This window comes from Nestor notabilis, unplaced genomic scaffold (genome assembly GCF_000696875.1).
Source record: "Nestor notabilis isolate BGI_N333 unplaced genomic scaffold, ASM69687v1 scaffold31862, whole genome shotgun sequence".
Taxonomy (NCBI): domain Eukaryota; kingdom Metazoa; phylum Chordata; class Aves; order Psittaciformes; family Psittacidae; genus Nestor; species Nestor notabilis.
Genome location: NW_009917512.1, coordinates 4,941 through 27,979, shown reverse-complemented (window position 1 = coordinate 27,979; position 23,039 = coordinate 4,941). Strand labels below are relative to the sequence as shown.

The window sequence follows — 23,039 nt, the reverse complement described above, 5'->3', positions numbered from 1 at the left end:
TATATATGTATATATAAAAAAAGAGTAAAAAATAACCCCAGAGAAAATAGCATTCAGCATGAAGCAGGCTGTAATAAAAAGAGCTGCAGACTCCAGAGGCTTTACTATTTCCTTATAGACCTGGGATCATTTGTCTGAGGCTGTTTTTGAATTATTCATATAAACCGTAGCTCTTTGCTTTCAGAGATTGAATGTGATCAGCTTCTATCTTATGGTTTCACATGCTCCTTTTTTGTTTGCATTTAAGGTTTTTTTTATAGGGTGCCCTTTATTCAAAGGCTGTGCTGGATGCTGCAGGATTCTATCAGCCACACATTAAATATTAAGAACCTGTATTGTGGTTAATACTGAGGGTTTCACACAGCAAATAAGGCAGCTGGCAGGAGGGTGAGCCAAGGAAACAAGGGAATGTAATAACTGAAGAGCTAATACACGTTGGAAATAATGCTGTGGTTCTGCTTTGACTTTGGAGTGCTGCCTCCAAGGAAAAAGTATTTATTACTTTAGCTCCAAATGAACGTGTTGATTTTAAAGAACCTTCTGCATCCCAGTGCCCCAGACATTGCCATGGGTCCAACCAGGGCATCACATCACCCATTCAACCTCCCCACAGGAAACCTGGGATGCTACAGGAAAATAGAGTGGTTTAACTTTCCTACCCCTGCCTATGGCTAATCCAGTCTGAAGATGGCAAAGAAGGAAGGGAATGTCTTTCTGGCCCTATTGGAGCTCCTTGGATCTTCAAACACAGGTCTTGATTGCTCTCCTTATAATTAGAAGGACATATTTAGAGTGTACCTGTCTGGTCTGGATGACTACACAGGGGTTTAAATTTTGCTTCTGGGCCACATCTTAGTTAGATGACTTTCTTATAGTTTTTCTCAATAAAACTCAAAATGTCAGTGTCTGAATATCTTGCTAGAAATATTCTGGTCAAAAAAAACCCAAACAACCCCAAAAACCCCCAACAAATCAGATCTATAGTATCTTGTTTTTAAGAGGGAAAGAATTTTCTTTGACTGTCTTTATTTTTTACTGAGTAGCTCAAGAATAGAACTTTACAAATATTACTTTAACTTTTTTTAACCATCTAATAGCAGCATCCTTATGTAAAGCATTACAATCTCATTGTCGTGACCTGAGCAGCATTCAAAACTGGCAACAAGCTTAAGCTACTCCTCTGTGTTACACTTGCCTAGTGTCACGTCCTCTTACTCAATAGCTCTGCCAGTTGCTGAGATGAGAATGAAGATTTAAACCAAGGAATAGTAACAAGGAATGGAGAGTTACCTGAGAGATTACAGAAGATCAAATGGAGAAACGAAAACTCTTGCCTATGGTTTAATTGATTTGTGTGGTTTACAGCCAATGATTGAACATGATTCATCCTATAGATAAAGAATACGTTTGGGACAAATTCTCTATGGTCCAGGCTAATTACTACTTTGTCTACATTACAGTAACAGCCTTCTAGAATATGGGCTTCAGGAAATAGCTCAGTAACTGCAGCCAAGCTCTGATAAGGATGTTCTTGGCTCAGTACTTCAGTGTGATAATAGAAGACGTGATAGACCCCTGCTGTATATGCTCATAGTTGTACTGTGATATGGAGATGTTATGTCAAAGGATACTTCTTACAGTGAAGACTGAAGCTCGGTGCATGTAATCCTGACAAAAATTTCTAGGGCATGCTGAAGTTCATCCTAATCCTGTACAGCAAGGTAATATGTTATCCCAAGTCCTGTTTAACATGAAAGCTCTAAGCAGATGTTCAAGTGCCAGCTGGAGTTGAAGGGATTTTTTTTAACTGGTAAATCCGCAGTCATTAAGCGTTCAAATCCCAGCTGGTTAAGTTAAACTTGCCTTGAAAACCCACCCAGCGCATCCTTTTCTGGGGCTTGCCCAGGGTATAGCTCCATGTCCTTCCAAGAATGACTGGCCTTCCTGGGAGCCTTTTGGTTTTGTATTTGACATGTTAAGGCTAATTCGTTATGCCTCCCAATCCTCAATCCAGCAAACTTGCACTCCCTCCAGCCCCCCTTGCCACCTCTTGGCCCCATGGTCCTAAGCCAGGCTGCTCCCCACCCTATAAACTGGAACGCTGCTGGTGAACAGCTCCTTGGAGGTATATGGAGCCCTGAGAAACAAGTCTCACGCTCATGTGTCTGAGCACTTGAACACTTAGTTCTCTGGGTACTTGTAGCCTGTTATTCATTATACCCGTTAAGCATTTGGTATTAGGGATTTTTGGAACATAAGGCTATTCTTCTTGCCTTTATTTCCTTGACAGATCCCAATCTGGTCACAACAGGGATGTGTAGCTTACTTGCAATGGATGGAAAAATGCATACAAATCTTTTCTAAATCATAAATGTTTAATTGGTCACCTTGTATCAGACCCCCACATAGCAGATTACTACCATGATAGACGTAAGGTATAAATGTTCACATTTATACTAACCTTATAATTCAAAGATGTTGAAAGTAAGCTATTCAAGCACTTAATATTCCTTGTTAGAAATGCACCAATAACCAGCTCTTAAACAGCTTGTAAAGGCTAGTATTGTAGCAGTCTTTAAGCAGTAATGCCGAGTTACAGAAGGTTTGAGGAAATCTTTTTCTCTGTGGTCTGGAAATGTGCTTTTTCTGATGCTTTTCAAAGAGTCGTAGGCCTGTTCAGAAAAATATCTCTGCATGGCTGCAAGTGCTTTAGTATTTTATCATTATGTGTACAACTGCAGTAAAATCTTTTGAATAAGAAAAATCCTGCCAATGCTATCTCCTTCTTGATAAGCTCTGGTTATCAGAATCAGACTGAAATGTTTGCTGGGCAAGAGGAGAAGAGGCTCTTCTAACCTGCAAATGAGTTTCATTGGGTTTTCCTTGTTGATGGGTATCAGGTTAGAAGCATAACTTCTGGAAAAGCACTTTCAGCTCGTTGTAGCCAGCTATTTCATTGCAGCTAATCAGATTTGTAAAGCGCCATCCTGATGTTTATCTGCTCCAGGTGAAAAGCATTGCTGTGGCACATGGGAGGTAGTTGCTAAGCAACTGCCTTCAATTAAAACATCTTCTTAGATATCTGCAGCATCTGAGAAATTAGGTTTAACTCCTCAGGAGCTCAAACAAGAGCAACCTCTGAACCTAGCAGATAGTACCAGAGATTCCTCCTCCTTTCCATGAGTGGTTGCTGTCACTTCACCTATAATATAAAGCTTGAGAATGTTGTTTTATTTCTCTAAGTTAGTGCTGTGAATCTTGCACATGCTTGCCATTAAATATTTTCAGTTACAGGCATCTTCTTAATGTCAGACAATTCTGAGATGGAAGAGAGGCTTGAACAAACCTCTGACCTCAGGATTCTTTGACTTCTGGCCTGGGAAACATAGAAATGCAAAAGACTCAACCTTATCCTCCAAACAGAGGACTGCTGGAAGAGTCCTCATTTATAGTCCTCATGGATAGATGAACTTTCAAAACAGAATTCAGTCTAGATTTTGAAAGGATTTGGCCACCTCTGCCCATCGCCACTGCCTGCCTCTGCTTCATCTTCCCTAGTCTGTTACAGTCATAGCTAGTCCCGTCCTTCTACTCCAAAGGACTCCAGCATGGACAGGAGATTGTCATGCTCTCACTCTGTTATGCACACCTTCACGTAAAAGATTGTAAACACAGCCTCTGTTTCTTACATGCCACAGACTCCTCAAGTTTCCTCTTAAAAGCAACAGGAAGATGTTTACTGGGAAGTGCTATTGCTTTTAGTGTGCTTTTCTTTTTAAGCCTCCCTATGGCTGGAGTAGAAATATGAGGGTGTTTCTTTTACAAATTACAAATATGTGCTGCCCAATTTTGTAATTTCCTAAATGTCTCTGCTGGTTTATTATTTATGATAAAAAACACCAATGCAAGAAAACAAACAAATGGAGAGCACTTAGGAAGGTAAAGTGCTGCTGAAGGTTGAGAAGGGACTAGAAACACAAGAATGAGAGGCTTTTTACATTGGGAAGTTCAGTAATGTTAAACCCTGGAAATCCCGTTTTCTAATCTCCAGTGTACTCAAATACATTTGTTGAAAACTAATAGGATCTGAGTGCTTTTTCTTGTATCCTGCAAAAAATCACACCTGAGCTATTTTCAGGCAGGGCCATGGCTCTGACGTAGATGTTTTACAGTATATGTGACTTTTGTTTAGGACCTCTGCAGCTTTTGGAAAAGCCTAGACAAAACTGGAGTGTTTTACTACTTTTTTGAAGCAATCTCCTAATGACTTACCTGGAAGAAAGGGAGCATCTTGAAGGTGGTGTTGGAAGCTTGAAAGTACTGGAAATAGGTAGTATTGGGAGCTTCCATATGCTGGATTTTAGAAGTCAATACTAAGAAGCATAAATACAGAAAAGCAGCAAACATCTGTTTCATTATATTTTCACAAGGTCGAGTGCCTTCCCTCTTTCCACTCTGTTGGAACTCCTAATGCTTGGCATTCTCCAGCACCTCAGATTGCATAACAGAAATAACTTGAATACTGAATAGCAGCAGAAATTTAGCATAAACTGTGAAGTAACTAAATCCTAGCTTTTTAAATGAAAGAATTTTGTATACCTTTTGTGCTCTCCTATTACTTCTTTTTTCCTTGCTATTCACAAAAGAGAAAGGTCCACACGGTTGCTCAGCTGCTAAACAGTATATCCCACAATTTGCAATTACATTTAATTTTTATGCAGAGAATTAGATAGGTGGGTTTTGATGGGTATACTTGCTCAGAAACCTGCAATGTTCTGTGATTATTTTTTTTTTTCCTTCAGGATTCATGCAGCTATAGCTACTGTGCTAAACCCACAACTGAATAGTTTTGTAATTTGAGACTAATCTGTGGCTATCTTTTTAACGGAATTGTAAATTATATGCACTTTACAAATTGACTACAGTAGACTGAACAATTGTGTTAATGACTCTTATCAAGAGATTAACTAGGAAGGCAGGGTGTAGAAGATGAGATTATTTCACCTGTGAGATTGCCAGGGGAACATCTTTATGACTTGTCTAATTAGCTTGATACCATTTTATAGTGGTCCCCAGCAGTGCTATAAAAGAGGAAATTCTGCTGTGATCCCCCTCTTAAGTTGTACTGTTGCGGTTTCCAATTGTGTTGGGATGAAATTGCATGGCATAAACAATCTCTTTTCAAAGGAGTTTAAAAAAAATCACTTATCAAGGTGCTCTGTGTATATGAAGCCTTATACACATGGTGACTGTTCTGCTAGCATGGGGTCCCTGCCTTGATAAATCTGCTATTGAGTTTGCATACAGCAAGACGGAGACTGAAGATAATTAAAAAGAGGGAAAAAAAAATCTCTGGGAAACTGATGCGTTTTCTGAAAGGTTGCTAGTTGGAACTGTTGGCTCATGGAAGAACAGTAGCTGATGGGGAGCACATGTTGGCTCCCTGGTTTACAGCTCAGCTCTGCAAGGTGGTAATGAAACATGGATTTAGGGTGCTCGTATCTCAATTCTAAAATGCTTTCAGTGTTGGGATCCAAGTGAGGACCATGGTTTTCGTTTTACCCTAGGAAGCTCTTTTGCTAATATCCCTACTGATTTAATTGGCCTGTGCACGTCTCTTAGTGTAATTATGCCCATCCTTAAAACAGATATGATGCAGATTTACTTCTTGGGAGTGCTCAGGAAGCTTTATGGAAGTCAGATCTGCACAGAAAAATGCAAAACTTTTGTAACTTCCCAACTTCTGGGATGTCATGTCTGGAATGGATGGCAAGGGACAGTGGCTAAGCTAGATGCAGGGTGCACTCCTGCTAGAGGGCTTTGCCTTCAGAGGGCTATTTCTGTGTTTCTTCAGCTGTAATGATCTTCATGGATGAGTAGTTGCTGCATACTAAATATAAAATATTTTCCACTTCTATTAGAAAATATTGTATTACATGGTCAAGAGATGGTGGGGATGGAAAGGAAGGTAGCGCAGGGATAGAGACTGACATAATTTGTGCTTACTGTCTCTAGCAAGCACAGCTCAACTGGCACATTAATAAGTAGGTTGCTGGTTTCTTGGTGTGCTTGCATAGTTATAAGCATGAGAATGAGTAAGTAGATTCATTATTATCAGCATGGAAAAGCCATTTCTCATGTTGAAGACAAATACATTAACGTTTGGTGGAAATTACAATACACGTAAAGATTAACACCCTAATCAAACTGCTTTAGCTCATCACAACAGAGAAAATAGTTTCTGTGAATGCACGTATTCTTCCATGAACCTAAAATCTGTAGATGCGGCTGGACTTCTCTAGGGTCCTCAACCAGAGATTTCCTGTGGCTCCCAACTGTGCTGGCACCTCTCACTCATATGCCTCGAAAGAGATGCGACCACGTTGGTGATAATGTCTCAAATCACTCAAAATGGGAGTAAAGCATGGTGGACTGTGCATTCAGGCTGGCTGGGAACTGGTGGCACCTTTTGGAATCCAGCTCTGCTCTTTGGTGTTGTGGCTAAGGACAAAGCTCCTGTATAAACAGCAGCTATGTGGTGTGGCAAGGCTTGATAAGTCAGGCCATGCTGGATCCATTTTCCTTGGCAGTCTCCTCCATGCACTCCCATCCATACTTATCATGGCTTGGAGATGCTTAATGTTTCTGCCTCACTTCTGTCCTCAGCACCCTGGTACCTGCCCAGGGATGGGTATTCTCACCTGTGCAGTGTTGAAGTCCAACAATGGCATTAAACCCTGTAGTTGCATTGTCCAAGCAAAGGCAGTCCCTTTGTGAAGTTGATGGCTTGGGGACCATTTTGCAAGTACTGCTGCAGTTCAGTATAATAGATTATTTTTCATGCTTTCCAGAAAGCAGCAGCTTTGGTTATGGACCAAATACATACTGCTTGGCCTAAATGGGCCTTGCAGAAATGCAAGAAGTGTAGAAAACCGTTTCTGTCATAGAGGTGTGATTTTTTTTTTTTATTTTTTTTTTTTTTTACGGTAACCTCCTGATTCTTAAAATAGCTCATCAGTCATCTCTTTTGTGAAAATTAGTAGACAGTACCGCATGCTGAAAAGCTGAAAATTGGATTAATATATTTCTTTTCAGTTTTAAAACAGTCCTCTGTTGTTGTCATTAGAAGTAATAGGCTCATGAGCTATAAAAAGAGCTGCTTACTTTTTTTCTGGGGGTGAAAAATCTCCACTGGGAGTTCAGAAGATGGATCTGTCATGTCAAATTTTCACCCTGTCTTCCCCTTCCTGACATGTTGAAATTCACACTGGCTTGGTTGCAATTTCATCATATTTTTCTCAAAATTAAGCCGAATTCAACTATAATTTGCAATGAAAACCTTAGAGGGAGATGGAAGATGTGGGTTTCTTCCAGCAGAGTGGGTTGGGTGCAGATCTGTGTTCTTGGTAAAGTAACCATTAGACCAAATCACTGGTGTCTTTTAGCAGACATAATTCTGTAGCCCTTCAGAGGAAGGGTAAAGTGACAGTAAAGATGAAGAAATTTGGACTGTTGGTGACACTTAAGGATGGACAGATCTCTTTTTCATAAAAACATTCACCTACCATTCCCCATGTAATTTGACCAATGCTGTTCTCTCTGAAGTGCAGCTTTTGTGCCATAAAGTAAAATATAACAGTAGGGTTGCCTCTTCCTTTCATTTTTTGAAGATTAAAATACCATTTCACATAACTTGCTACCAAGCTGGAAAGCTTCATTTCTTCTGGAACATACTGTTGTTAGGCTTTGCTGCCCTCTTAGCAGTGCAGTGTTCACGGGTGGTCAGCACTAGTAGGCTTTGGCCCTGTTGCCTCCATGGCTCTTCCAGCACTGGACATGCCCCATTGGGGATGCCTTTGCTATCCACAGCTTTCAGGGCAGGCCAGTTGCTCTAACTGTATGTGTGGTGGTATTTGGCATGTCAAAATTGTTGCATTTCATTCCAAATGTAAACTTGCTTTTGAAAAAAAGAAAACCGATGTTTCCTACAGCCTGCTGGTTGCTGTTTTCACCAGCTCTAGGTCTCTTGTAGGCTGTTGCTGTAGTAAAGGCAACGTGTAATGGACAACATGTAGCACGTTCTCTGCTTTCATCAAGCTGTGGTGATTTACACCAAGTTTTGCACTGTTACATCAGGTTCCATTCAAATTGCATTAAAATCCTAGATACAGTTATAGCATATCCTCATCCCATGACCTGTTTAGTGCCTGCTGCCACTTATAGGGTAGCTGTCATATCTGACTTCAAAATCTTCTGTATTTCAGTAAGAAATTGGCTTTCTTGCCACAGACTTGAATCCCTGTGTGTGTGAGGGAGGGGGGAAGGGGGAGGTGTGTCCCTTGGACTATAACCTATGAAACACCTCTTTGCCAAGTCTCCTGTAGCACTTGTGTTCCAGACCTTTCCCTCGGTGTTCAGACAGGCTGTAGTTTCAGAAGCACTTCGGCAGCAGAGAAGCCAAGATGTCAAGAGGCTTCATTCTCTCTAGTTGGTTTCCTTGGCAAAAGTTAAAAGCTTGTGTATTTTGAAGCAGAAGTGGTGCTGTTAAAAGCCCTGACCACAGTGACAGCATCAGAAGGAAGAGGCTTTTGAAAAGTAATCTAACCTTTTTTTAATGGTATTCATCCTTGTGCAAGGTTTCCAGAACTGCTGTAACTATGAAATGATGTTCTGTAGCCATAGTGCGATAGATTACTCTTCCTGAGGGCAGTGTTGAAGGAAGGAAAAGAAAACAATTTATTGATATCATGGAAAGTGTAGAAGAGCTCAACAGGTCATCCTGTAAATGCTCCTGTCCCCTGGGAGATATCGCCATTGATATGCGTTTCCCTTCTGGCCATTTACACCGAATTATGAGAGGAAATATTGTATCAGCTGTCCTGTGCATCCTTACGTAGCCAAGACCATAGCAAAGGGATTAGGCACAAGCTCAGTTCAAATATATGAAGGCCAAGACTTTCTGGTTTTCTTCCTTATGATGGGCTTACACATAGTCAATGAAGTTTTGCATTGAGTCCTATCTTGATAAAATGATGAGTGAGAAGAGACCAGTGTCATGATTTACAAGATTGGGAAGAAAAACAATTAGATATTACGTCCATGGGGTATAAAAAGAGAGGAAGGGCTTTACAGGAAGAAAATGATAATATTTCCAATTCATCTATTAAGTGATGAAAGTGTCCTGTGAGATAGGAGTCATACGCATCCAATGGGAATTTTAAACATTCATGAGTAAAACTCTGAAAAATGATGCAGTGGAGAGTTTACCTTTGGCAGAACAGTAAACTTGCTGCTCTAATAAAGCTTTTCTTTCTCTACCTTGTTACCTTTTCAGTGAAAGAACCAAGGGATATACCTACAACCCAGCAATGGGTTCCAGCTTCTGAAACCCAAGCCAGACCCAGGTGGGTGGTAGGGCTGTGCTGCTGCTCGGTTAGCAGGCAGGATTGGGGTGGGTGACTCAGCTATCAGTTGTTGCATGGGACATGCTGTGTGCTGAACAGCACAGGGTGCAAAAGGCAGGCAGCAACCCAGAAACTATCAGAAGTGCCAGCGAATTTGTGTTGCCCCCTCCCCCCCAATTTTTTTTTCTTCTCTCTGTGAGACAGTTTGGAGGAGGCTTTGGGCAACCTGATCTAGTGGAAGGTGTCCCTGCCCATGGCAGGGAGCTTGGAACTAGATAATCCTTAAGGTCCCTTCCAACAACTATTCTTTGATTCTATGACAGTGTTACAGGAAAACCTGATTCAAATGATCCCACAAGTGAACCCTTAGCTCCATCTCGAACTCCCGTGGAAAACCTTAGGAGTTAATCTGAAAGCAGTCCAAACCAGCAGAGATTTCAGAGTACTTGGTCAAGAAGTCACTTAGCCAGAAGGGACTTCTGAGTGCTAGTGCTGTAGGTGATGTGGCATTGCCATATCTGTGGGGACCTACAACAGATATATGCATATAGATATGCACTACATGTGAAGGATGGGGGAAAAAACCAATGGTACAACAGAAAAAAAAACCAGTACAACAGATCTCTAAACACTCCAAACAGAGCAAGTAAGAACCCATAAAAGACTTGTCAATGGCGTTGCATTGTAAGGAGTACCTTAGGGGACTTCTGGAAAATTAGACCATATTCTGTATGTGAGATATTAACTAGTAAACTTATAAGAAACTTGTTTTTGAAAAAAAAATCCCTGAGGCTTGGCCTGTGCTGGAGAGCAGTGGAAAGCAATGTAGTCCTTCTTGGAGAACAACCTAAACTGTACCAATTGGGCTCTACAAGCATAACTTTGATTTTCAATAAACTAAGAAAATGCATATTGAATGAAGTATCTCTTAAGTATCCAGAATAATGCAAACATGACCAATAAACTGTGGGAGTTAATTGCCTAATGGCTACTGTGCTCCATTTATCAGCTAGATCCTCAGAAACCCAGTTGCAGCATCAGCCCACTCTTGTTTGTGCTGAACAGCCATGATGCTTAATGCTCATCCCAGTGGCACTCTTCTTAGTAGTAACCTTTTTCCACCCTGTAAATGTTTTAGAGATGCCTGCCCTTTGTTTCTGCCCCTTGGCCTAATTTTCTGTTCAGTGTGACACACTATTTCCTTGAGCAGTCGTTGGGTTTTGGTTGACACCTCTTTTAGCTTGTCTGGAAGTGCATGGACAAAGCCTGTACGTGCTCTGTGCTCACCAGGAGAAACATTTGTAATCAGAGGGTCTGCGATCTCCCTCCAGTGAAGGTGAGCCATGGAAGGAAAATACAGACAGTATCTGATGGAAGAGCAATGGAAGAGCCTGAAGCTGTTTGCTATTAATTAGCAGTTAATAACCATATTTTCTTATTTTACTCAATCAAGATCAGAGCCCTAATGCACAAGCAAAAACTAAGAGCTGTTCCCTTCCTTGAAGATATTGTGACTCAAATGGACTATGTGCAAACAAGAAAGGAGGTGGAAAGACCTGTGGTGCCATCAGAGGTCAGTGGCAGGCTAGAATACAGGATCTAACCTGAATGTCCATGCTGTGTCTCCCTGTTTTAATGAGACTATTTCATATTTTGTTTCTAATTCATATTTTGTTTCTAAATCTGACTGTGAAACTTGTTTAAGTAGCTTTAGGTAACTCTATCGATGGTGTAATTTTTGTAAAGTGATCTGGCAAATCTCTCTGACAGCTGTGGGTTACAAAATCCCTGTAGCTATGTTAATCTTCTGCAGTTAATGTACTTTTCTTGAACATTGACCTGTTGAAGGTTCCTGTTGGGTTGCCAGAGCAAATAAAATAGGGCCTTCCTCCACCCAGTATACAAAAGCTACTATCAACTGACGTGTCTTTCTGTTCCGAAGTATGAAGCAGTTGCCACCATCAGAGGTTTAATTACCTACTTCACAGAATGCTCAGTGTGTTCGGGGCATAGCATTAGCTTTTAAGTTCCAGCCCCTCAAATGAGATGCTGAATGTTCTACACATCCCTGAGATGGGAATTAATGCAGATGGTCTCGTGTCTGCCCAAAACGGGGCTCCTTGTGCCTCTGATGTACCACCATGCCAGGCACACAGATGTCACTGGAGATGTTCCTTTGGGGACAACCTCCACTGTTAACTACTGAGAGAGAATGGAAGCTTTCGGGGGCTGCTCAAATAATCCAGTGTGTTTCCCACTGGAGCAAAACCTCCATGCCAGTATGATGGGTGCCCAAAACAGTAGTGAGTAAAAGACTTCACTGCAAAGGATCCTAACCTTTCTATCCTCTTTAGGCTCACTGTACCTCGCTAAGAGGCTTAATTAACACACTGCTTGACAGGTCTTGTCAGACTGAAACACAGACTCTACTTCATTTAATACAGGGGCCATGGTCTTCCCAGGGAAAACTGGGCAAAACATAAATGAAAATTAATAAAATGAAAATGAAAAATATAAGATTAATAAAACCCAAGATGTTTCCTGGTCACACAAAGAGTGTGTGAGGCAATTACTTGTTAAATGGGGAACAAAGTCGCAAATATGTGGGTAGCAGCAGACAATGGTGGAAGCAGGTCAGAATGGTATTAGCAATGGACTGTTTTCAGTAACCACAAGCAGTTGGGATGTTTGAAAAGCAGCTGAGGCTGCTTCGGTGCTGAAATGTGAATGGCACATGAATCAGAGCTGGTCCTAAAGGAGGTTAAGCACCGCATGTGCTGTCCCCAGATGAGCACAGTGGGCTAGGTGAGGTGAGCAGCAGCAGGGAGAGCTTCATTATCTTGTATTCACCTCTGATCACCACAGGATTGGAAAATGGCAGGAGGTGAGAAAGTTAAAGCCTATAAATTGGCTTCCTAATAAGTGACAGAAAGAGGCATCAGGTGGCTTTGATCAGAGGATGGATCCTCCACAGCTTCTGCTCTTAATGGCAGCAGGCACTGCAGCGTTTCTGGCTTCAGACTGCCTTCAGCTGTGCTTGTCCTAGCCATGACATCACTTCAGAAGTGGTGCTGGGAAAGGAATGATTGGGTTTGCAGATGCCTGTGTCAGTGCTACAGGGAAGAACTCAGACATTTGCCTTTAAATGCAGTGGCTCTGGAATGATAAGATGGACTAACACATTCGCTGGCAAGAGCAGCTATGAAAGCTCCAGTGATATATATTGATATTCTCATATTAAAGCTTTTGGCTCTAGCTCCCTCCCTGCATAGCACTGGCAGACTGATGAGGCATAGTTCTCCTTCAAAGCAGCAGTCGGGCTGTGCTCTTCCCTGATGCATCTCATTCAGGTGTCATCAGGCAGTACTCATGCTCCAGCCCTTTTCCAGCATCCTCCCTGTGCTCACTAGTACCCCGCAGCCCAAAATGAAGGGTACGTCCTGCTCTGATGGGGCAAGAGCAGCCGTGCCACTCCAGTGTAAGATTTCTCTGGTCACTGTGGCCTTTCTGTGTCAGGAAGATATCAGATTGGCACCATGGTGTTTCATCAAGTGACTGGAAGTAAGGAGAGGAAAAAATGCACATGATTGGAACTTTTTCTGCATAATAGAAAATCCCAATTCAATAAAATTTCAATTGAAATTTGGAAAAGCATCAATGAAATAGAGAACTGCCCAAAGCATCTGGGGGGAACCTTTTTTACTGCTGTCTTTGGGCTGTGGTTCTACTGAAATCAGAGCTTTCTCTTCCCATCTCCATCTCTCTGATCTCTTGGGAAGCACTGAGGTATATTTAGCAGCAAGTGACAGACTTCTTAGGCAGAGATACTCAAACAATTGCATGCATGTCCAAAAAGGATTTTGAAAATTAATTTTTAATATGTGGCCACTGCCTTGATTGCTCTGTGCTGGTCTAAGCCCATGGGTATAAATAGCTCCACTGACCTGAATGGATACTTTTGAGTATAGCAACAAAAAGGAATCATTGCCTGCTACTGGAGGTAAATATTTACCTAGGCGTGATTTAATGTCTGCAGATTTCTTTCCTTAGAATTTGTATTAATGACTGTTTTTTAAGACAGTCTTCTTCAAAAGGAATTCAGACACTAGTGCGCTTAGTTTGTCTTAGATTTCTGCTCCTCTGCCTGCCTTGATGACCCTGTATCTGCTGGCACCACCTCTGTGGCTGGTCAAACGAGAGGTGACATTTCAGTGCAAGCCCAAACAAGAACCAAGCAAAGTCTTGGGTCCCTCAATTAAAAAAAAGACCCTGAAAACTGCTGACGACAGCTGAGTGAGGTTGCTAAATCATCACACTGGCCACGCACACATAGAGCCTGTCCTTGGACTGCATGGAGCCAAACACAGCTGATTTGCAAGGGAAATAGGCAGAGGGACCCAAAATCTTTTTTCTCTAAATACTGACCGCAAAGCCGAGTCAGGCTTTTAGAATGTGTAGGCTGCACTGGGAGCCAACTCAGCACAGCTCAAGACAGCTCTTCTACACTGGCTTCTCCCTGGCGAGAGTCTATAGATTTGAGTTCCTTTGTCTCTTCTGTCCCACAGAGTTACCGGGTTTCCTGACAATAATTAAGTCACTATAATAGTTTCCTGAAAATACAGATATACAGGCTGAAAAATAATTAATGCATAAATAGTATGTACCCTTTAAAGACTAGAAAAACACCTGAGTTTACTTTTAAGACTGTTCTTGTACTTCAAGCTTTCATTGTTGTTTTTTTTTTCCTTAGGTGTCTATACGTGTCTTTAGCTACATGATTGCTATTAATGTCTGTATTTGAAGTGTATGAAGTAGGAAAACAAAAACTGCAGTAAATTTTACAATATGTTTACATTATAACTGGGTTTATAGAGGCATTGTAATTCATCATGTGTTCCAACAGAAGTATGGATCCCTTCCAATTTAATTTTCTGAAGTTGGAGTTTGCAGCTGGGTCACTCCTGGTGTAGTCTGGGAGATGCATCTCCTAAGGCTGTGGGTTGGAAAAGCAGCATCGCGGCTGTCACTACCACCGATCAGTTACTGCGCCGGGGGCTGAGCATCCGAATCGCTTTCTCTGGGTGCAGCAGCATAGCTAGCTTCATAAATTTTGTTGCAAGGAGCAATAATCAATACTTCATGGTTAATGACGCAAAACTGAAATTAGTATAGATTTTATGTCTCCTTCTCTCCCCAGTTATGCAAACATGGGTATGCCCCTTCTGTAGTTGCCTTATATTAAGGCTTTTATAAAACTGTCCAGTGATGTTTAATTGAAAGACTGAACAGTCCAGAATGTCACAACCAATTTTAGTGTGTTTATTTTTTGTTGTTATTGTTCAGTCTTCACCCTGAGGTTAATAGAAAATGATGTCAAACACAAGAAATGATTTAAGTAAGTCATGCAGGTTTTGTCACCCTGAGTTATATATAAAGTCAATTGCAAATTGTTTTCACATTCTAAATTACCGTACACATCTCTGGAGTATGCTGAAAAAATGACCAGCAGAATAATACGGGAGAAGAAAAAGTTACTTTCTGAAATAAACTGTGCTTCAAAGAAAACAATTTTGAAAGTTGCTTGGTTTTAATATGCAAGAAGAGGATGTTCCTCAGAGCAGGCAATAAAACAGGGAAGGCAAAAATAAAAAGAAGTTTCAGGAGTGGATCATTTCCAACGGCTGTTGAGCAGTAGGCAGCAGCCAGGCCACCCAAATCATGTGCAGTGCTTTATCAGCTGCAGTGTGTCCACAAAACCATGCTACAATGGAGACCAAGAGGGGCAAAGACTGGGGAAAACTCTAACTTGTCATCTTGACAAATCTAGTTTATACATAAAATATATTTTGCAGTAATAGTCCTTCCAAGGCTGGGAGGAAATGAAAGCTGTATTAGGAATAAATCAGCTACCAACTGTGATCTTGTTTCATGTCAAACAGGGCTGAATCCTGTACAGGATTAAAAAATGCCACATAAAATTTCTGTTTCACAAGATTTCCTTTAATTGGGAAAGCAGAAGGGAGAGCTAGCAGAAAGGAGATCTACCGTGCTCCTGGAGGCAGCAGCAGTTTTATTGGAAACAAAAATCTTTGATTTATCCCCAGGTCAGATAAGATATAGAGGATATACTTGTTTTGCATTTCTAATGTTAGCTTTTCTGGAAATCCTGTATCTTTACATAAGGTAGGTATTAAGTAAATTATCCTTCTTCCTTACTCTCAGTAGCTTTTGCTTTTACATTTGATTCCCAGCTTAATGAGCTGTAAGAAGTGAGTTAACAACTTTGTTTTTTGCGTAGACTTCTCATCTTTCAGTGTTACTTAATTATAAAACAGTTGCATAAACACAAATCTGAAGGCATACTCCTGCATCTCAGGGTGGTGATGCTCTGTCTATTACATCATAGGAATGCACTCTGGGGGATTCAGTGTTTGCTTGTCAGCCCAGCTTTAGGGAGACTGGGCATGTGTGCTCTGTACATGCATGTCCCACCAATGCCAGGGCACTCTGTGGGACTGTGCACTGCAAGGGAATAGAAAGCTTAGCCCATGAATTGCATCCCCTGGATCACACATTCATTGCAACCAAGTTCTCATTTACGCATCAACTCCCACCCTTTCTGAACAATAAAACTCTGCCAGTCAGGTACAATTTTTTTCTTAAAGCCAAATCTCTGTGCTGATTTTTCTCTGAACATTAGCATGGATGCAGGGAACTCCACCTGCAGTTAAATTTGTGACATCTCTGCTATTGAAACAGGATCTGATGCACATATCCTGGTAGAGGCATAAGGCTGTAAATCTCAGCCAGTGACTCTCTTAATTATGAGACTGAATGCTGTTTGATTGCAGAACAAAGAAAAGTGCCTGAAAGTACAAGCTGGTGCTCTCTTGCCTCTTACAAGGACCATCTTCTATCAAATCAAAGCAGCCGCACACCTACGACATGAAAGAATGCTTTCTTCTTTTGCTCCGCCTATTGTTTTTGTAGGTCTTATTTTTTTTTTCAGACTTGTGCTGGACATATTGATAAATATATTCGTTTATTTGTAATTACACAATGTTTAGAGGTTGAGCGGGAATCTACATTGTCAACCAAGGGCTTCCCGTAAGCACATTGAAATGTTTTTCCTTTCCTTGTAGGAAGAACTCAAAAGGCTCCAGCACACCTTGGGACAGGTCAATGATGGCAAAGACTTGCTTCAAAGGTAAATGTGTGATTTCTGCAGTATCTCACACATGATGAAGTGAAATGGCTTTTCTAAGGCAACAAGCCCTTTATGAGGGACAGTCTATTGTAGAATGTTTTTTCACTTAATAGTAGACTAAGTGTTCAAGATTTTGCATCTGTCCCCACAAATAATTCTTATTTTTAGTTGCAGAAGGATAATTTCTGAAAACTGCTGCTGATTGAATGATGTAATTAAGTGCCCAGTAAAGTCTCAAAATAACTCCACAGATTGGGGTCTAATCTCACAAATTTTCATATTAAGACCTTTCATTCACGTTGCTAGACCTATCCAAAGCAGTGTCCCAAGATGTTTGATTTTGATCTTCTAGCATTTTAAAATTGCTTTGTCAAAACAATCAGCTTGCAACACCAATTTCTCGATCATGATTTATTACAAAGAATTTTTTCTTCATATTCCTGTATGGCTTTTGCTGAGGTAATTCATTTGCTACTAGCATTACCATTGTTACTTTCCATTTGACTCTCCAGCTTTTCAAACGTAGCCCCAGGGATGAAAGTTAATTTAGCACGAATATCTATTATATTTACCAGTGGGCTTTTTTATTTGCTGTGGTTTCTTTGCTGGATGTACCTGTCACTGGACCTGTGGCATCTGGAAGGTTTAGTGAAAGGACTTGGGCAGACTCTGACCTGGAAAATGGATCCAAATTCATACTTTTTGTTAACAGTCAAGTGGGGCTGGACACAGGCACCCAAATGCCTGTCACTGAAGACAGCAACACCTTATAAAAAGCAGCTCTTGTATGCTCTTGTCAAAATTTCAGAATTAATTCACAGTGATTGCAAAAATGTCATGCTGACACACTTTAAACTCCTTTTCTTTTTCATAGCCATCACCTTGCCATGGATGAAGAAAATAATATTGAAAAATATCATATCAACTTACAGCCCTTGGAATCAAAAGTGAAAATGTAAGTAATGAAGAATATAATTTCTGCCTTTGAATGCAGCTGAGTTTGTCTGATTCCTGAACTGCAGAATCCAGACTGTGCTCTTCTCTACCTTTAAGCATGTGAATATTCCCTTTGAACTGAGTTTCAAACTTTAAACTTCAGTGTTGCACTAATTTTGTTATTTCTTCTGTGAAACTAAAGAATATTTGAGAATCTGCTAGATTTTTCATATATACAGAGAACATCCTAGAGGGGTGAACTATAGCAGAAGCAAATAGGAGTCTTTTCAGAGGTAGTATTCACACCTAACATGAAGCTCGGTTAAAGCTCCTCAGGCAGCTCATGGGACTCCTCTGCAAGGAGGATGCAGTCTTGGGTTTGCATGGGGATGGAGGGACCCAGAGTTCTGGGCTGGGGGGTGCAGCATAGCTATATGGCACTAAGAAAGCTGGAGGTTTTTGCTGAAAAGTGAGACAGTTGGTAGCACTCAGCCAAGGCACATGCATGACACCTAGCTGCATCACCTGGAAGGAAGAGATAAATATCACTCTGTTCTGGTAATGAACCCCACAACTTCCAAATGCAATAATTTTAGTCTTTGTAATACATTTCCCACGTGTTGTATAGTTTACCATGGGGTCAGTTATTCTAAAAGGCTTGATTGTGCTGTATCAGAACAGGTGGTAATACTGGGGATATGACTTAAAACTTACCCACATATCTATCAGAGCAGAGACTCCTCTTTGTACCTTTTTCAGTGTTGCTCCTCCAGCCCTGGTGCAGGTGTCAGCTCCATTCAGCAGGCGCTAACTCCACAATAATACATTCCCCATGGACTTCTCAGCAGACAGAGAAAGTTCAAAACGGTTCTGCTTGCATAAAAAATGGAAAAATCTTGATGGTGAAGCCCCCAACTACTTGGGGGCTAAAATGGCAAAATTTTGCGACACCAGGCACAACTTTACACAGAGTTGTATGTGTTACATACTGAATTTCACTTTCAGTTGAAAAGCTACAGCTAACTCACTACTAGAGGATGTTAAAATATTAATGCTATATTAAAATATTAAAAAGACATGAAGTTTCAAATTAAAATCCAGCTAGTGTCTTTCAGTCATGCAAATATAAGCCAGACAAAAGAACAAATTTTCAGAGAAGTTTCTAGAAGAGTAGTTATGTCTTAACCTCAGTATGTTCTCAAGCTTTAAAATAGAAAGTACATGTAAATATAAATGTGTAAATACTATTTGTCCATATTATGCAGCAAAGCTTGAAACCAAAACAATGCAAAGTGTAAATACTTGAGCTGTGAAGATGTGGGGATTTTTAAAGCAAAATTTACTGAAAGCTGCTCCACTGGCACTCAGACTTGGGAGCTTTGGTAGATATTTCTGTCCTTTCTGAAGCTGTTGTACGAAAACAACACAGGCCTTAACCTACCTGACTGGCTCTGAAGTGCAACAATCCTGGTGAGGTTTTAACCATACAGTTTTGTTCTGAATATGGTATTGTCCTGAAAAAATAACAAAAGACATATATTTGACTTCCTCAACCTTGGGATGTTCAAAATGCCATGTGTGTTGGGAACGTTGTTCCCTGACCAGGAAAAGTTACACACCAAGAGGATCTTCCCACTCTCTGGAGTTCCCAGCACTGTAGGCAGTCAACGAGAAGTTGTAGGTGTGCTGGTGTTGAGCCTCCTTCTCCTCCTGCAAAGCCAAGAAGTTGGACATGCCAGTGTCAAATGCCTTTTCAGCAATGGCTGGGTCCTAGGTGTTTTTTCTGGCTTATGGAGATGGAAGCAGAAATGACAGCTGTTAAAAAGACAATGAAAAGGGGAAAAAAAAAAAAAAAAAGTATTTCTAAAGCAAAGTAAATCTGTGCCAAAGGCTTTGGACCCTTTGGTTTGAGCTATGAGGTACATGGTAAGGTTCCTTCAGGAAGGAGCACTGCCCTGGGTGCAGGAACCGTGGGTAGTAGCAGGGACAGTCAGGGTTTGGGCATGGAACCCCTACCAGGGATCACCCCAGCAGCAAGAATGGGTGCTGAGCCTGCCAAGGCCTTTGGGAGCAGGCAGGATGGAGGAACACTGGCTCCCACCTGTTCCCTGCAGAGCTGCCCAGACAAGAGCACCACCTGCTAGACTGAGAACAGCTTAAGCAAAGGCCAGGGTTCTCTACCTGATTAACACACATACTGAAGGTTTTACTCTCTTGGTGCCACACTGAATAAACTCTCAATTACTCAAAAATCCTGAAAGGATCTCTTTCTAGCTCATTGCACTGTGCTGCTGCTGAGCCTCAGGTCAGACTTTAGCTCAGCTTTTCTGCAGAATTCACAGAACACCCTCACACTTTGTGTCAATGCCATTACTATTGCAACCAGTTTAATTCCCAGCATCTCTCACTGGTCTCCCTGGCAGCTTCAGAAAGGCAGGGGTGGTCCAGCACTGCCACCTGGTGAGAGCCACCCTGGTCTCCTCCAAATCCCCAGACACTGGCTGGCACAGAAAACAGAATTTCTTTACAGACTTTGACATCAGATTTTAGAAATCTGGTCAAAGTTTAGAGTTTAGAAGCAGAGCTCCTACCACAATTCCCAAATGTTTCTTTGGAGGAGATTTTAAAGGATACTGATCCAGCTCTGAATTTCCAATCATATCTGCATTTATAAACTGAAAGCTGATTTAAGATGTTGAAGGCTGTTCATTCTTTTAAACAGATAAAGGCAAAATTGTGTTTGCAAGATGTAAGAGATTTGCTGAATTATATGTGGTCTCAAATTTAAATCACTTCTGTAGGTTTAGGGATCTGAAATAAGGAATTGCTTCTACTACCTCAAGTTATACTAGTAGTGACTAATATAAGACCTATGGAGAGTAGTTATATGCAATCATGATCCAAATTGGAAACCAAAGTGCAGGAAAAAAAAAAGAGAAACCACCCAAGCCCACCTCTTCAGTCAAGAATATTTATTTTACATCCTTTTTGTGGCTGCACCCTTGTGCCTTGGTGTTTGCCTCAGCATCCAGCGAGCATGGCGAGACTACCTGCAGCGCCAGGACCTGCCACACCATGAGCAGTTGGACAAGCGCAGTCCCTCCCCACCATCCCTCTCCTCTGACAAGATGAGCAGGTCCATCAGCATGAACACCTTTTCTGACAGCAGCACGCCGGTGAGTACAGCGATTGGGCCCATTTTCCTATTTGCTGCTTTTCGTTGGGTTCCTTTCTAGAACTTTGAATAAATGAAGGTGAAATTATGGGCTAATCATGAAAGAGGGGCTTTCAGGGGAGTAGTAGTGTCTCAAAAAAACTTGCAAGTAAATGTGCCTCTTGTAAGTACAGCTGAACGTGTGACTGTGCATGTTAGACCTGGATCTCAGCAAATACTAACAATGCTTTTGATGGGAAAAAAGTGTTTCCAAATGGTCGTGTGTTCTTCTTCAGAAAGCAGGGATCTTCACATGTATTTAGCACCTTGTGTTCTCCAAAAACCAAAATTGAGGTGATTTTCCTACACATAAATGTTGTTTGTTCGTGTTTTGGGTTTTGTCCGGTTTTAGTTGGGGTTTTGGGGGCTTTTTTGTTTGGTTGGTTGGTGGGTTGGTTGGTTGGTTGGTTTTTTCATCTAAAAGAGACTTAAAGAAGTTGATCTAGGGATTAAAAATTAAATTTGGGTTTGAAATAAGTATTCATGCCACCTTGCAGACTGGGTGACCAGTGGCTGGAGCCTGGACTTCTCCTTTTAAGGTGACTCTAAACTAGAAACCCAAGTATAGAGCCCGTTTTTTGAAAACAAGTGACTGTCTCTGGAGTGGGATCCTTTAGGTCAACAAAAGCAGAAAGATATAGAGCCTATAACTATTGCTTTCAGCTTTGTGACAGAATTTATCAGATTTGAGGGAACTGTAGACTAGAGTGCATGAAATAGTCCAATAGTTTAAAGAAAGTATGCAAGATGGAAATTGCCACAGGGTGTGTTAGACGAGTTAAATAGAAGCAGGACTGAGATGTGCAGGGAGTGGTATGAACATGTCGTTTGGATCCCTGCTAGGAGGGTATGCTGCTCAGCTACAGAAAGCTCTGTTGCCAGGCATAGGACAGCATTTGGTGGCTTTTGAAGTCACTACAAGAATCTAGAAGTCGTTGCTAGTGGGGTTCTTAAAGCACATGGATCCCCTGTGCAAGGAGGAGATGTTTGTTAGTTTGGCTGCCTTCAGTTGTAATGTTGGAGCGATGCCACTGAACGTGAAGCACAAGGCAGGCTCACAGGTCCAACAGAGCTTTTTTGTGCTAAGAACTCTGGTCTTGGACTTACAGGGACATTTTGACTCTTTCCTCCATTCAACCAGGTTCAAATTGAAGCTAGGTGAGCTCTTTCCAGCAGCTATTATTTTTGTGACACTGTGGTTAGGCAGGCTGCATTAGATTTGACAGCATGTAATAAAATATTACTGAGAGTGCACAGTTATTTTTAGATGCCTTCCTTGTGTTAAGAGCTGGAGACCAGAATGATAAACTGGGTTGCAACATTGGGCTATACACTCATGTCCCACGTATTAAATGAGTTAGGTTCCTCTAATGAGGGATATATATTTGGATAAAAATTTTTATCTGCTGCTGGCACTTGCCATGCGGGAGCGCTAGGCCAGCAGCTTGGCCACCACAAGAGGTCCCCCGTACCCTGCGCAGGGAGTCTCCTGGATGCTCTCAGTTCTCGGGCAGTAACCTGGTTTGGAAAACGAGTCACTTTCAATACTTTCAGGGTAAAATGGGTAGTCCTCAGAATTATATGTTTGTGAGAAAATTAAGTTTGGATACTAGACTTGCTACTTAATTTGTATTAATGTGATTTTGCATCCTACTTATTTAATGCAAAGGAAGATGGGAGTATTTTCTTTCACTTTTCTAGTGCCAAGCCTGACAGTAATCTTTGAAAAACCCTGCAGTTTGCTCTGAAGGCAAAGGAACCCCAATCTATTCAATGTGTCTTTGACTATTGTGATAACTGAGGCTGTGAGGGACCCATACTTTGATGTGCAGGATAGTCCTCAATTCTGGGATGAGGCACTGTAACTCCAGGCAAATGACGTTTCAAGGACGTCACAAACTTTTAACGATCAGACCTACTGATTTAAGATGATTTTCTGTCTGCATCAGAGAGGTCTGCATAGCACTGTGAAAGCAGGGAGCAGATGAAAGAGGTGAGGAGAAGCCTGTAGTGTGAGAGCTCAGCAGGTGCCCTAAAAGGGAGGTGGTTGAAGGTGTGAGATCTGCTGGGGAGGCACTCTATGGGTAAGGTCTGAGAACACCTACTGCTACAAAACAAAAAGGCAGCAACACTCTTTCTTGTAGTTTGTCTCCTAATTGCTTCTGATGAAGTAAAATAGCACTGGCCCTGTGTGAATCATGATCTTGGCTTTTACGGTGAGTGTCTGAGCACCCAGGTGTGTGCACAGAAATGTTACCAGTGCATTTCCTCTCACAAC

General features: G+C 41.4%; 1 protein-coding gene across 1 annotated transcript; it reads left to right on the top strand.

The window, feature by feature from the left end:
• Positions 1-16,546: 16,546 nt before the first annotated feature.
• IQCJ (IQ motif containing J) lies at positions 16,547-20,783 on the top strand (the record flags this gene model as incomplete). The annotated part of the gene is made up of 3 exons (XM_010009272.1): positions 16,547-16,611; positions 17,486-17,566; positions 20,573-20,783. Coding segments are annotated over 3 exons (357 nt in total), but the record flags the coding sequence as incomplete, so codon positions are not given.
• Between the last annotated feature and the right edge of the window lie 2,256 nt (positions 20,784-23,039).